This window comes from Argentina silus (assembly GCF_951799395.1).
Source record: "Argentina silus genome assembly, chromosome: 1".
Taxonomy (NCBI): Eukaryota; Metazoa; Chordata; class Actinopteri; order Argentiniformes; family Argentinidae; genus Argentina; species Argentina silus.
In genome coordinates, this window is record NC_139655.1 from 25,686,360 (window position 1) to 25,699,707 (window position 13,348).

Consider the following 13,348-nt stretch of genomic DNA (forward strand, 5'->3'; position numbering starts at 1 on the left):
TTCTGGAGCTGGTCATATATACTGGCGTTGGCTGTTCTTGGTGTACCTTCACAGAGCTCATATTTCTTAGAGACTTGTTGAGTGTCAATGGGATCCCTTCCCAGAAGCACCTGGGCTGGACTCTGTGGCTGAGCACACCTGGCGCCCATTGCCGCCAAGGAGTGTGGGATTGATGTCAGGAAGAGGCAGGGTTTCCTCCCACCGCAGCAAAAGCATGTCTAATTTGATGACACAGTCAAGTGCAGTAAACTGACTGTTCACAGCAGAAGGGAATCATTGGGGAAGGTCAGGTATGTGGCTGGTTTCATGATGACCTAAACTGCACTGACTGCCTTTAGAACAGGACCATCTCATTTAGAATCTCAGTATCTTAATGTAACTCAGTACCTCTGAAGCTTGACCAGACAATCACAGTGATTTTGATTAAACAGACAGATGAAACAGACTCATTGATTAATTAATATGCACACTACATCCCCTCACCTTCAGATGTGATGTTTCTGTGTCAATTTTTGTGAGCTGAATGTACTCTGTCTTAAAGGTGTCAGAAGGTAGAGCCTTCCCCTGTGTGCACCATTTGATTGGTTGAGCTTCTCCTGCATCAAAAAGCAAAGTTAGTAGGCCAGGAACCTTTTGAAGTGATTGTGTAACTAGTACCCAGGAATATGCTGTCATGCATGTCCATTGGCTAGAAAGGTTTGTTTTTGCTTTTCAGGCAAGCCTTTGGGCTAAAGCAACGTCCTGTGTTTTCCTTTGCTGTTGTGTGATGTTTACAGAGAAAACCAAATCCCAAAGGCAAGGCAGTGATGGCTGAGTGTTCAGAGCCAGTCTGTTCACAGTCTTTCATTACAAAGACCTGTTGAGCATTTGATTTGCCAGACTGTACTAAGATGTCAAGTTCAATCACAGCATGTTTATATGAATGGCTAAGGTCATAAGCAAAGTGTTTGTGTTTTCGATGCTGGATGGTTTCTATTCATTCAAAGAACAGCTTTGTGTTTTGTTGTTGGCACAGCGGATCATTTTACCTGGCACCTAAAGCTATAAGGTGACTGTGTTCTATACATAGTTAATACTGTGGCTCGCAGGAATTGAAAGGGGATATTGTCAGGTTTTTTTTACTGTGGATGAGTGACACAGCACAGTCAGTGCTTTTATGACAAGTCCCTTTCATCTCTGCCTTAACAAATGTGAATTCTTTACAAGACAAGACATTTTCTTTCTGCAGGGAGACAGTATTCAGCTCTTCATAATGAGCAAGACAAATGCTGCCAAGTCAAAACATGACTGTAAAGGGCCCATGAACGAAAATGTGAAATTCATCAGAGCATATTAATTTGAGTGTCAAATGAAAGTTAAGAGTCTATATATTTTTGGGAAATTAAGTCAGAAATATATTTTCAGGATGAAATACATTTATTGAGGGGTCAATATTCAGGGAGCAATGTTGGGGTGGTGACAATAATAAAATTGTTATTGGGAGGGCATAAAACCTAATGCCCCCTGTACTCGGCACCTATGAGCGCAATTAAGAAGTATAGGTCGACCTACCAAATACGCATAGTGTTTTTACTGATATCGATTTAATTTATGAATTAATAAGTGATTCAAACTAGTCACTCTGTTACCAAATCGGTAGCAGAATGGTTGAATCGGTAATGGAATTACATGCTGAAATTAAATTGGCTACATTCACTTTTTGTACAGGTTGTACAGGACCTAAAAGGGTTCTTTAGCTGTCCCCATGGGAGAACCCTTTAAGGAACCCTTTTGCATTCACATTTTTCATAGAGGGTTCTACATGTAACCCAAAAGGGTTCTTCTACATCGAACTCAAAAGGGTGCTTCCACAGGGACAGCTGAAAGACAGTGGGAAATCATATGGTAGTAGTTACAAACCACTGCATCAACATCCTCAACAATCACCGCATCAACATCCTCATCTCATGCTCCAATAAATGTAGACTTCATTGTTGTTGAGTACACCGGGGAAAACAAAGCCAGCAAATCACACAAACATGTAGCGCATGTAACTGATATTGAGAATGATGACATACATGTCATCACCATGTTGCACCCTTCTACAGTAAGGACAGCATGGGATTTGTCTTCATCATTAAAGAGTGCACTGACACAAACAGATTCTTAAGGTCCGTCCAACACTGGTTGCAGAGAATAATATGAATAACTCTTCATTTTGCAGTGGGGATCTCTGAGGCAAACTACCACCAGATTGGGTGTGTCTTTGTGTGACTGCCATGACACAGGCCGACGTGTATTTTATTTAAAAAAAACATTTTTGGTGCCAAAAGTGTAAGCTAATTTATGTTGTTATAATGAAGAAAAAGACACTGAGCACCACAAAATGTTCATGGGATATTTCAAAGAGCATTCTTCTGGCCTCTGTGGTTACATTTTATGTAGGCTACCATACAGCAGTGTCAGGAAGTGAAGAGGAAACACATGCAAATTAAATGAATAACTTAACCACTGCAGTGTCATAACCTATAATATTAGATGGATATTCTTGATGAATGAACAGAGTAGCCCCTTAGCGGTTCAGTTTTTTCTAGCCCCTCTCTGCCTTTCACTAAACTCACACTGAGGGTCACTTTAGCAGGGTTTTATGAGCTCTACTGCAGTCAAAAACGTGTTATCCCTCTGTTTTTAAAGGGTTACAGCTCCACTCCAGGCTGTCCTTTGTTTAAGCCCTCTGAGCATAAAGAAAGTCTTGAGAGAGTGCACCAGTTGGCTTTTTTAGCTAGTGCCTTTTAGGGGGTTGTGTAGTGGCAGGCCTTTTTAGTCCATCTCTGGTTAACCTGATTACAACCTGAGGCTTATGCTTTCACAGGGTGGGTTTTCTCGAGCGAAAAAGAGTACAGCCCTCCCTTCAAGTCTGATATGTCAAAAAGGAAAGATGAAAAGATGATTAAGTAAAGATGAAATGGAATGCAAGTTATATTTGTTTGTTTTTTATTTATTTTAAATAGTAATAGTAATACTATTTAAAGACATCGCTTTTCTCTCAGAGCATGCAAAAGACAGCCTATATTTTAGGGCTGAAATGACTGTGAGATGATCACAACGTGTATGTACTTAGAGGTCACTCACTGAAAATGAATGCTGTAGACAACTTCACTTGGAAGAAATGTTCGCATGTCATACAAAACCAGTGATGTGTCTACATTCAAGAGTATTATGCTAGATTTGTGTGGTGGTGGTTATGACAAGAGCTGGAGATTTGCACTGGAGTTTGTTCCTGGCTCGAGCTCAAGCGTGTCTTATCTATGCATCAAGATAAGGGTGGCTCCCCTCCTCCAGCCCTCAGGGCTGAGCCCAGAGGAATTCTACCGACTGCTCGTCACAGTCTGGGAGCTAGGACAGACACTCACAATGCAGACGTTTAGGAAGCTGAAGTGCAAACGTCCTGAAGGTGGTGTTGATGATTGCAGTGCAGACACTGAGGTTGGTAGACACCAAAATGTAGACACTCTTTATTTTGACATGCATAATCAGATGATTGAAGAGACAGTTCACTTCCAAATCTAGGTTTGTAACTTTTTTTACGACATTTCAGCTCTTTGACGCTGGATCTACTTCAACACAGCAGCCTTTTCCAAATTCAGACGTGAAGCAGTACAAGAGCTCAGCAGATCTACACATATATGCTCACTGTTTGTGTGTGATAAAGATTGCTAACATCAGCTATGGGAGAATGAATGCTATGTTCTCTGTCCTGTAACCTAAGCAGCTCCCCTCACACTAAGGTCACACTTCAGTCATGGGAGAGAGGAACAGGGAGGGACAGAATGAGAGGGGGGGGTAAGCGAGGGAGGGAGGGAGAGAGGGCAAGAGCAGGGCTCATGACTCTCAGGAGGAGCCTCTTACACAGATTTATTTTGACAATCAGAGAGTCACAAGGTTGGAAGTGCATATTTATTCAGCTGGACTTGAATAATTCCCTACAGTATGTGTGTTTGGCTGTGCTCTGTGCTGTTTTAATTCAGAACCCACTGTGTAAACCAAATTATGAAATCTTCTATGAACATAACATGGATGTTTGTGGATAAACACAGCTTTAATTGGAGCTGGGTGAGTTTACAGGTCACTTGGGTCCTGAGAGACACATATTTCACATCAATTTTAGTGAGTATGTGGTACAAAAGAGGTTGACTCATTGCTAACCTACATTTATCTATAAAGATTTTGGTAGAACATTTATTTCCCCCCATAAATGTATAGATAAAAGTCAATCTTCATAGTGATCAATCATGCAAGCTTTTTATTATAGCCCATCCTTATATTGTATGATACCATCATAAGCCACCATCTATTGTATAAATCCAGGTCAGACCAGTTATTCCTCAATGCAAATGAGATTTTTGTGACCGAGCACTTTGTGTGAGCCCGTCTCTCTGCCTGTATCATCAGTATGTGGAGATCAGTAATATATTTCACAGTCGCGTTCTTCACCAAGCCTCAACATCTGGAGTTTTAACACGCAGAAGTCTGCACAAGCCAGCCGTGAAACACAGGAACTGTTTGTGTTCTCTCTCTCTCTCTCTCTCTCTCTCTCTCTCTCTCTCTCTCAGAGGGGCTGGGAGCAGAGCAGAGGAAATATCGAATAAGTCTCTACCGTCCAACCCTGTAATAATGCTACCCCTCACCACCCCATAATGACTCCAATCTGGCCCGGGTTGTGGGTACTGGTTGTGAGTGTGACTCGCCACATCCCTCCCAAAAGCCAAAAAATAGGGCAACCTCAAGCCAACTCGGTCTTCCCTTAGGAGTTAACATCACTATTTAATTACCAGTCCTTTTGGGAGAGGCCTCAGGGAGATGGGCAGCTTAGCATTGGAGAAGCAAAACAACAGTGTGCGAGCAGTGACCTTGGCATGAATATGTGAAGTAAAGGGAAGAAATTGTACATTTGAACTCAAAATACTTTGTTTGTCTTAGGAGATATCTGACACTACTTGTGTTTGATCTCCTGTCATAGGACATTTTTCCTGCCGATGCTATAGGTCTGACTTAGACCCAGTTAACTGAGTCTTTTTTCTGAGGCTCAGTGTTTTTTGTTTCCAAAAAGTCCACGAGTCAGCAGTTGTAATGTCAAGCCTATCAATGTTTTCAATAAGGCCTTTACCATTATTGTTTTTCCAATAAACTTCAATTTGCATAATACAAGGGATTTTACTTTCATACATATTATGGTACATGGACATTTTGGCAAATTGCTCCCAATGATAAAGTTTTCCATTTCATCATTTCAGAAAACAGCGAACCAGTGAGTTATTTGTGGATCTAACCCCCATGAAATGATAGTCTTATGTCTGACTGTCAATATATCTACCATTATTTAAGTCCAAGACACCTACCCTGCCGTGGTCTATGATCAGGCATATAGGGTTGCATAAAATGACTTCATGTGGCACTTGGAAAACAACCTTAGTGAGTCACTGCTGCTTTTGATCAGATTAACATACCTTTAACCATCAAAGCGGAGGAGGGTTTGTGGAAAGTATGCACCTTATCATGTCTTCGCTACCTGGCTGAACTGTACCTGGTCGCGGCACATTCTACCAATTTAGCATCATGAAAGAGCAGCAGGCAGACAATAAAGTTGTTTTCCTTCTCTTCCTGGCATAGAGCATTCCCTGAATGGAGGCTTGAAAGTATTATCTCAGTAAGATAAAAAAAAAAAATGGGAACAGTGTACTTGGAAATTCAAAGTCTGACAACATCTTGAGGTTATGAGTCAGTTTCTGTTGTTAGAATATTTTGATTTGATTTGATTTAACACATCATTTCCTTTGCAAAGGTAAATGACAACTTGTTGAAAGCTGTGTTGTAATGTGTTTTCTTGGTGTCCTCTTTGTTACATTTCTGTTGACTCATATATCTTTTTTCTCACAGGATTTTAAGCAACAACAAAATTCAAGAATTAAGAAATGGCTCGTTCTTTGGACTGTCTACATTGGAAAGATTGTGAGTATTAATATGATTATCTTTTCAATTTCCAAGTTTTGAACATGAGACCCTGAAAGTGCAGTTTTGTTTGCATTGTGTTTTTCAGGTTATGTGTTGTGTTAAAATCATGTCTACACATGCTGTTTGGCAGACACATAGTATTGCAGTTCTGAAGGCAACTTCGAATTGGAATGTAGATTTGGAAAATGACTCCCATTGTTTCAGGCAGAAATAATAGTAGCCTCGAGCTATTAGAAGTTGGTGTTGAGCCATCCTCAACGTCATGTTCACTTGGCTAGAGGATAGATTTAGAAAAACAGTCTTGAGTTTTAATGGTGACCTTGTTGAAAGTTATGTCATGTTACCTGTGAATTGCCCGAATACAATGTGCAACTGTCTGGGCTGAAGTAAAGCAATTGGATGTTGAACAGGGGCCTTGCTAAATGCACATGGAACATCCAGGTGACATACAAAACCAGGAGGCATACAGCACTCTGCCTATAGATTTAGAATATTAGTCTATGCTGGAGGAATGGGGGGATGGCACTTGAGAGGGTTAATTATAGACATTGCCTCTGGGGTTGACTATTGTCTGACACTGAGATGCTCTTACCACATAGGGCAGTACTTCCTGAGTGGGACAGCTTAATATAATGTATAAGATGAATGCTGGACTCACCCTGTTATTGTTACTTTATATAGGCCTGCTATAGGAAAGCTCTGGGAGAGACTATGTTCAACCTGTATATGTTGAAAAGCTTTTCTTTGGAAAGTTTTCATTACTCTGTATTGAAGATATGACAAAGTCCATCAGTTAGTTTTAGACACCAGTCGTTGATGTGTTTTATTTTAAATGCCTATAGAGTATGCAGGTGTATGGGGAGCTGAAGTCACATTATAAATGATTATTTTTGGTGATGTAGAGGTTTAGCTCGAAAGTACGCCTGTACGTAACTGTGAGCTAGAAAGTCAGACTGAGAAGTAGGAGAGAGGAGGTTCCTCTGTGCCATGTCAACAGACAGTGAAGACATTTATTGAGGTGCTACAGGTTCTGCTCTGTCAATATTGAATCCGTGTTGGAACGATTGTGTGAGCCACAGAAAGAGGTTGTTTCTGCCACGGAGCAAAGCGTCTAGCTTTGTGGTTTGGAATCCCATCGCCTGTGTTTCCCCTGAGATTCTAAGGAAATGCTTTGGACCCGAGTGTATGGATCTTGGGTGATTTATCACCTTGGAATGGCTTCATGCAGATAAAATAACCAGACCATTAATGGCCTAGCTTTTACCCAAGGCTACAATAACACATGACTGCATCCATTAGGAATTTTAAGGGCATATTTTCCAAGTCATTTTTCCAGGTCTTGTTAAAAGGCCAGGAGTCCGTGGGAGGTATACAAGGCTTTTTTGGCCAAAGTTAGCCATCTGGTATTGGTTGGGAAGCCATAGCCAAGTGGAAGATTGAGTGGAACAAACTGTGGCCCTAATGTTGTATCACAGTAGACCTCAAACAGCCAGTTTATGAGGTTGCCCACAGTAACTCCTACTTGTTTCTGTATTCATGTGTGAGGCTACATACTCAGTTTAACACCCCCCCCCCCCTACATTTTGGCATGTACAACCTGTCATGGCACTGCCTGTGTCCTAAAAATAGTTTTCAAGTGTTTTTAAAGATTTGGGGCATGTGAAATCTTGGACCCAATTTTGGGCCATTTGGACCCCATTTTGCTACAATTGGTTTACTAAACAATAATGTTTTTACAAAACAAATCATTTTCTGTCGTTTAAAATTATTGAGAAAGAAAGAGTATAACTTTTTAATATTTTCAATATTGGGGTCTGGCCAAACCCCTGTTGGTAAACAACTTATGCAAAACATGTTGGTAGTTTGATTAAGGGCATATTGTCCTGCTTATAGCTGTGGTTTTGACCTGTAGTGTCCCCAGCCACATTGCCTCATCTTGACTCCACATATTTATAAGACATAAATAATGTTTATGGGTTTGTGGAGCTCTCCCCCCGAATCTTTAAGTGGGTCAGATGTTAGAATATTCAGAGTGGAACCCCATAAGATAAACTAGAGGCCTTTTTCTGACTCCACAAGTGTAAACAGCTTTGATCTTCCCACACAGAGGAAGCCTTTAAGGCACTACTCAGCTTCGTCTACATACGGCCAGCCGCTTTGGCTCTGAGTTCATTCTCAGTGTAGATGTATACCCACTGGCACATCTACCTCAGAAAGCAGCTCCCATTGGGCCTCCCCTCCCCCCACACCCCCCTCTCCCAATGAAGCGCGTTGCTTTGTCATTCTAATGAAGCCAAGCCAGGGCCAGAGGTGTCGACAGAGTGATTCACACACACACAATGCCAGCCCGGCTGCATGCTGAAGCCTCCCCTCTTCTTCCCCGACTCACTCCCTCCCTCCCTCCCTCTTTCTCTACTCAAACTACAGTCAACAAAAGCCAAATTCTCTGTCTTGGTCTGTCTGCATGCAGTGAGGCCCTGCGTCTTGCCTCTCCCTCCATCCTGCCCTCCCTCACTTGTTCCTCCAACCACAGTGAACAATAAGGACTCCTCTCTGCCTTGGCCTGTCTGTCTGTGTGCAGTGGTGCGCTCTGGGAATACAGCTGGTCCTGAGTGGCAGGCAGGGAGAGAAATCGATTAGCCTTCCACAGTGCTTGCCGTGAAATCGTAGGGTAACTGTGGAGACCGCTGTGTTTTGTTAGGGCCAAAGGTTTCCTTGCATGAAAATGAGGCCCACAGAATCCCCATTATCACCCGCTCTTCACATAAATGTGAACCCAAGCTAGACCCAGTCAGATAGCAATTTATCTCCCAAACCTAGTGCTGATTCAGTGTGGAGGTAATGCTTATTATCATGGATGGAGCAGGGAGAATTGCTTGTTCTGTAGAAGGTTTTGAGAGGCTTTGATTGAGTGCAGCTGTTTCTCTGGTGGATGGAAGTCTAATTTTACACCTGTAAAACAACAGTTATTTGTTGTTATACTTTGTCGTTTATCAAGACTACATAGGATATTTAACATTTAACTTTCTGTCTTGTTTTACCAGTTATGTGTTGAGATTAAATTAAACTTCAATCCTGTGGGAAAAGCTTCGGGTCTTGAGATCTGCTAACAGGCTTGATCTAACACCCCAGAGTTCCAGAGTGAAGCCTTGATTGAGTGAGGGCATCAGTGTTTCTCGATTGCAACATGATTTTTCACCTTGAAAAGCAACCATATGCCAGAGTTGGAGCGATATGCATGTTGTTGTATATCTGCCAGAGAAACAACTTGGCTTTAGAATTTATCTTAAGTAGTATCTGTGGCAGATGAACAATTTAAGAAATGCATAATCTGCTCTATTAATGACAAGACTATAATATTTGTTAGAATCATCCATATATTTCCTCTTGATGAATAGCACCTTTGGCTATGTTTGCACACATTTTCTGAAAGCTACAGTAAAGTAGCAACACCGCTGGTTCTTTATAGTCGGAGCACAAGGAGAATTCTGGAACCACCTAAAGCACATGGAGGTAAATTCATTCAGACTTCATTAACCAGTAATTTCCATTTTAGAATGGCAAGCGGGGCTGGCGTGTTCCTACAAAGGGAGTTTGAAAGTGCCAGGTCGTTTGTGGTCGACGGTTTTGGAACCTGAGGGGGAGTTGGGATAGTTTGTGCAGGGTCTTGCACTACAGCGATCCCCTCTCATGTTATGTAGACATGTGGCATTGTTGTATTTGTATTGTTTATATCCAAAACAGGAATGCTACACCTCAATCTGACGATGGTGATGACTTGACAGTGGTGTACTGCAGATTACACTCTGCCTTGTCAATCAAAAGAAGATGTAGGTCAGCCTCCTTTCTCTAGCTCTAAATGACTGACACGTTCAGTTCAACGTACCAACGTAGGGGCAACGTACCATTTCAGCGAAGCAAGTACCTCCTGCCTTACATTTCAAAATCAAGTCTCTTTTTCTTTTTTCTTACCAATTTTTCTCTCAACACCTACAGGAAAGCCAATTTTGCCAGTGCACATCAAAAGCCATGGCTAGGGATAGGTTTTTTTTCTCTCTCTTATGATCCTATATGTAGCCCTGCCCACCATCCCCTCCCCCAGATGACAGCTCAACATCAAACGCCCAGTCAGAGTTACCCAGAAGCCTTTGTGTGGGCTCAGGTGGCGGCCTACGAGCCTTTTGAACACAGACTGTAATGAGTGACTCGGCAGTGCCAGTGCAGGTGAACGCTGCAGGTATCTGTGACCGAGGCCTTTGAACTTCTCTAGGATGGGAGTGTGGCGGGGGTCTTTGTGTGTGGGATCCCAAGGGGCCACCGTGGCCTAGGTTGTCAGCATTGGGGGTTGTGGAGTCATGATTGATTGGGGGGTCTCGTGCCCAGCTACAGGTGTCTATGAGTGAGAGTCCCATGGGATAAAAGGGGAGGGTTCTCTATGTGGTTTTACTGTGTGTAACAAATAACCATAGCGCTAGGGGTCAATGGGGTTTGCAGCAATGTGATCTCATCTGAAGGATAGTCAAATTATGAGTATGTTTCACTGTAATCCTCTGTATTTTCTTCTATTTTACTCTCATGTATGTCATCCACAGGGACATGCGGAACAACATCATCAGTCGCATTGAACCAGGGGCTTTTCTTGGACTGCTGTCTCTCAAAAGACTGTAAGTAATAATAGTACCACTATTGCTGTCATCATTATATGATTTGTAATATGATTTGACAATGTATAGATTCTGGGCTGCAGTTTGCTTCCACTAAAAGTGTGCTGTGCACAACAAAGTTTAGTTGATATGAGTTTCAGTTAGCGAAGAGGCGGCGAGCAGGTCTCCTCTGAGTGGGTGGGGATAATTGTATATGATATGAAGATGTCCATTGCCCTCGCCAATCAGGCTTTCACTGTGAATGTTGGAATGGATAATTATTTTATTTGTTGACAAATAAGATTACCATACTTAGAGTTGTAGGCAACTAATGAGCTGAAGTGTTTATTATATCATAATCAATCATGCAACAAGCCTACAGAGGCCCGCCAAATTCAACCTGCAAGTCTTCAGGTTTAATGAACATGTCACAACTTTTCTCATGTATTTATCATTTGCTTCAGCGAAATAAATAGGCAATTATCGCTTGCTTGCTGGCAATAGTGGATAATCAACGTAAAATAAATATATCACTGGATCATTGTGGAGCGCATACACAACGTGGTTGTTTGAACAATGCGAACAGCAATGTGCACACTTCCAATGATCAGTGGGGGCGATCATGCAGTGTAGGGGTTAGACTTAATAGGACTTAAAGGCCTGTTGTATACTAGTTTATATTATTCTCCCCTCCCAGTATTACCATGGATTGAAGACAACTTTCAGGATGATTCTAAAAGCCACCTGTTTAGTTTGTGCGTAAATGCTCTTCAAGTGCATTTTCTATGAAGTAGGTATGCATGTTTTCCTGTAATGGACTATAATGTTTAGGATATTCTCCTCTTTGATTTTGTACCCTATCAAAGACATGCACGGTTGCATGATTTTAATAGTAATTGGTAGAGAGAGCGAGGCGATTGATGTATGCAACATTGGTCATTCAGTGTCTTAGGGAATATAGCTTTTCAGAATTTAGTAACACGAGAATACACTAGGCCTGCTTCCACATATTTGTAGAGGATGTACTGGTGGTATGAGGGATTATCCCTGACCACTGCCATTCCCATTCTGATCAAATAAGTGTCTATTGTTGCCTATTGTTAATTATTGAATTATCTATCTATCTATGTATCACCTATCGCATATTGGTGCAACGTTTGTGTTGGTCAATGCAGACATATCTTGAGGTGACAAAATGGTCTTTGCACATGGTTTTAGGGCTGCGCACCACTAAACGCAAATTGGAGCCCTCTATGTGTGAAACATTACATGTGTCGTGTAGGTCATGTGACGCAATAGACCTGGAGCCAGTTGCATTCATACTCACAATGAAGATTTTTGTGACATCATTTCTTTGGGAGCATTATTTTAATTTTAATTGACACTATATCGTATACTGATTCTGGATGTTGTGACTGGTGATGGCTATGGACAACCATTTCAGTGCCTAATAGTCTGGTCTGGTCTATAAGTGGCTATAAGGGACTGCTGTAAAGTGGTGTTCTATTCCTACAGTTCACAAGCCCCCTTGGGCTCCTGCCAGGGACCACTCGAGACAGTATGAGGCCCTATCCACTTTCATACACGCAAGGAAAGGTGTGTGTGTGTGTGTGTGTGTGTGTGTGTGTGTGTGTGTGTGTGTGTGTGTGTGTGTGTGTGTGTGTGTATATATGTGTGTGTATATGTGTGTGTATATGTGTGTGTATATGTATATGTGTGTGTGTGTGTGTGTTGGAATGAGAGACTGTGTGTATGCATTGGAATCATCTAATACTGGCCAGTGCCTGCCAACATAAACTTGAATTTGGCTGCTGGTACGGACAGTGAATGAGACAGGAAGGTTGTCATCTCCTTGGCTTAGACAGCTTAATTTTCCCTTGTCATGCCACAGCCATTTTATAACCAACAGTCGAACTTTACGCTATCCTATAGATTCTGTATATCACCCAGCAGTCCATTTTATCTAGCATATTCTTTTGTCAAGGTTAAATTAACTTTCAGTGGATATCTATTGATGTAGGTTTTTTTCTATGTGAAATGACAAAGCACTTTTTACAAAATGTTTTTGTCAATAGATATAAGTTGTTTATCTGTTCCTGTGTCTCCATTTACTCTTGACGCAAAATGTGTTGCTTTATTCAGCCATTCCAGCATATTCCTCCAGCAAAAGTGGGAGAGCAGCTGAGGTAAAAGTGTCTTGGGCTGGATATAAACAGAAGCCCAGTAGTGACTGTTGGCATGAATAACACCCTCTGCTCAGCTTCTGGAAAAGTGTGATGGAGTTAATTGGCACTGAGAACATGAAAATACACGCTCTCCCTCTCTCCTAACACAGTCAGTAGCAAAGACTCCTAACAAAGACATGCAGTGTTCTCTCTTCTCTCTGCTCCAGCCAATCTTTAATTCCTCCCATCTGTCCTACCACTCTTCAAAGCACCTAATTTGATTTCTACTCATTTTAAGACATGCCACTCGGACCAAGGCTGATTCTTTTACCCATCTTGTCAAGCAGAGAGACAGAAAGAGATGGCAAAAGGGAGGGAAGTAAGACATGGGATGTTCTAGGAGGAAGAAGAGGTTCAATCAACAGTACATTCTACATGACTTCACTATTTGAGATAAATTTGTGTTAAATCGTAAGTCTGATTGTCGAAGTACCCTCTACATGTTCATAACAGTGTACATAGTAAGCCCATTTCAAACCAGCGAGTGAG

At 41.7% G+C, this 13,348-nt stretch overlaps 1 protein-coding gene across 2 annotated transcripts in view; it reads left to right on the forward strand.

Moving 5' to 3' along the window:
* adgra3 (adhesion G protein-coupled receptor A3) overlaps positions 1 to 13,348 on the forward strand; it is a 30,826-nt gene that overhangs the window by 4,399 nt on the left and 13,079 nt on the right. Inside the window, exons 2-3 of one of the 2 annotated variants that reach the window (XM_083675231.1) lie at positions 5,917 to 5,988; positions 10,584 to 10,655. In XM_083675231.1, the coding sequence (XP_083531357.1) occupies positions 5,917 to 5,988; positions 10,584 to 10,655 (144 nt within the window). Of the gene's footprint in view, positions 1 to 5,916; positions 5,989 to 10,177; positions 10,229 to 10,583; positions 10,656 to 13,348 lie in introns of those variants that run through there. The other variant, XM_083675232.1, reaches the window with a different exon arrangement.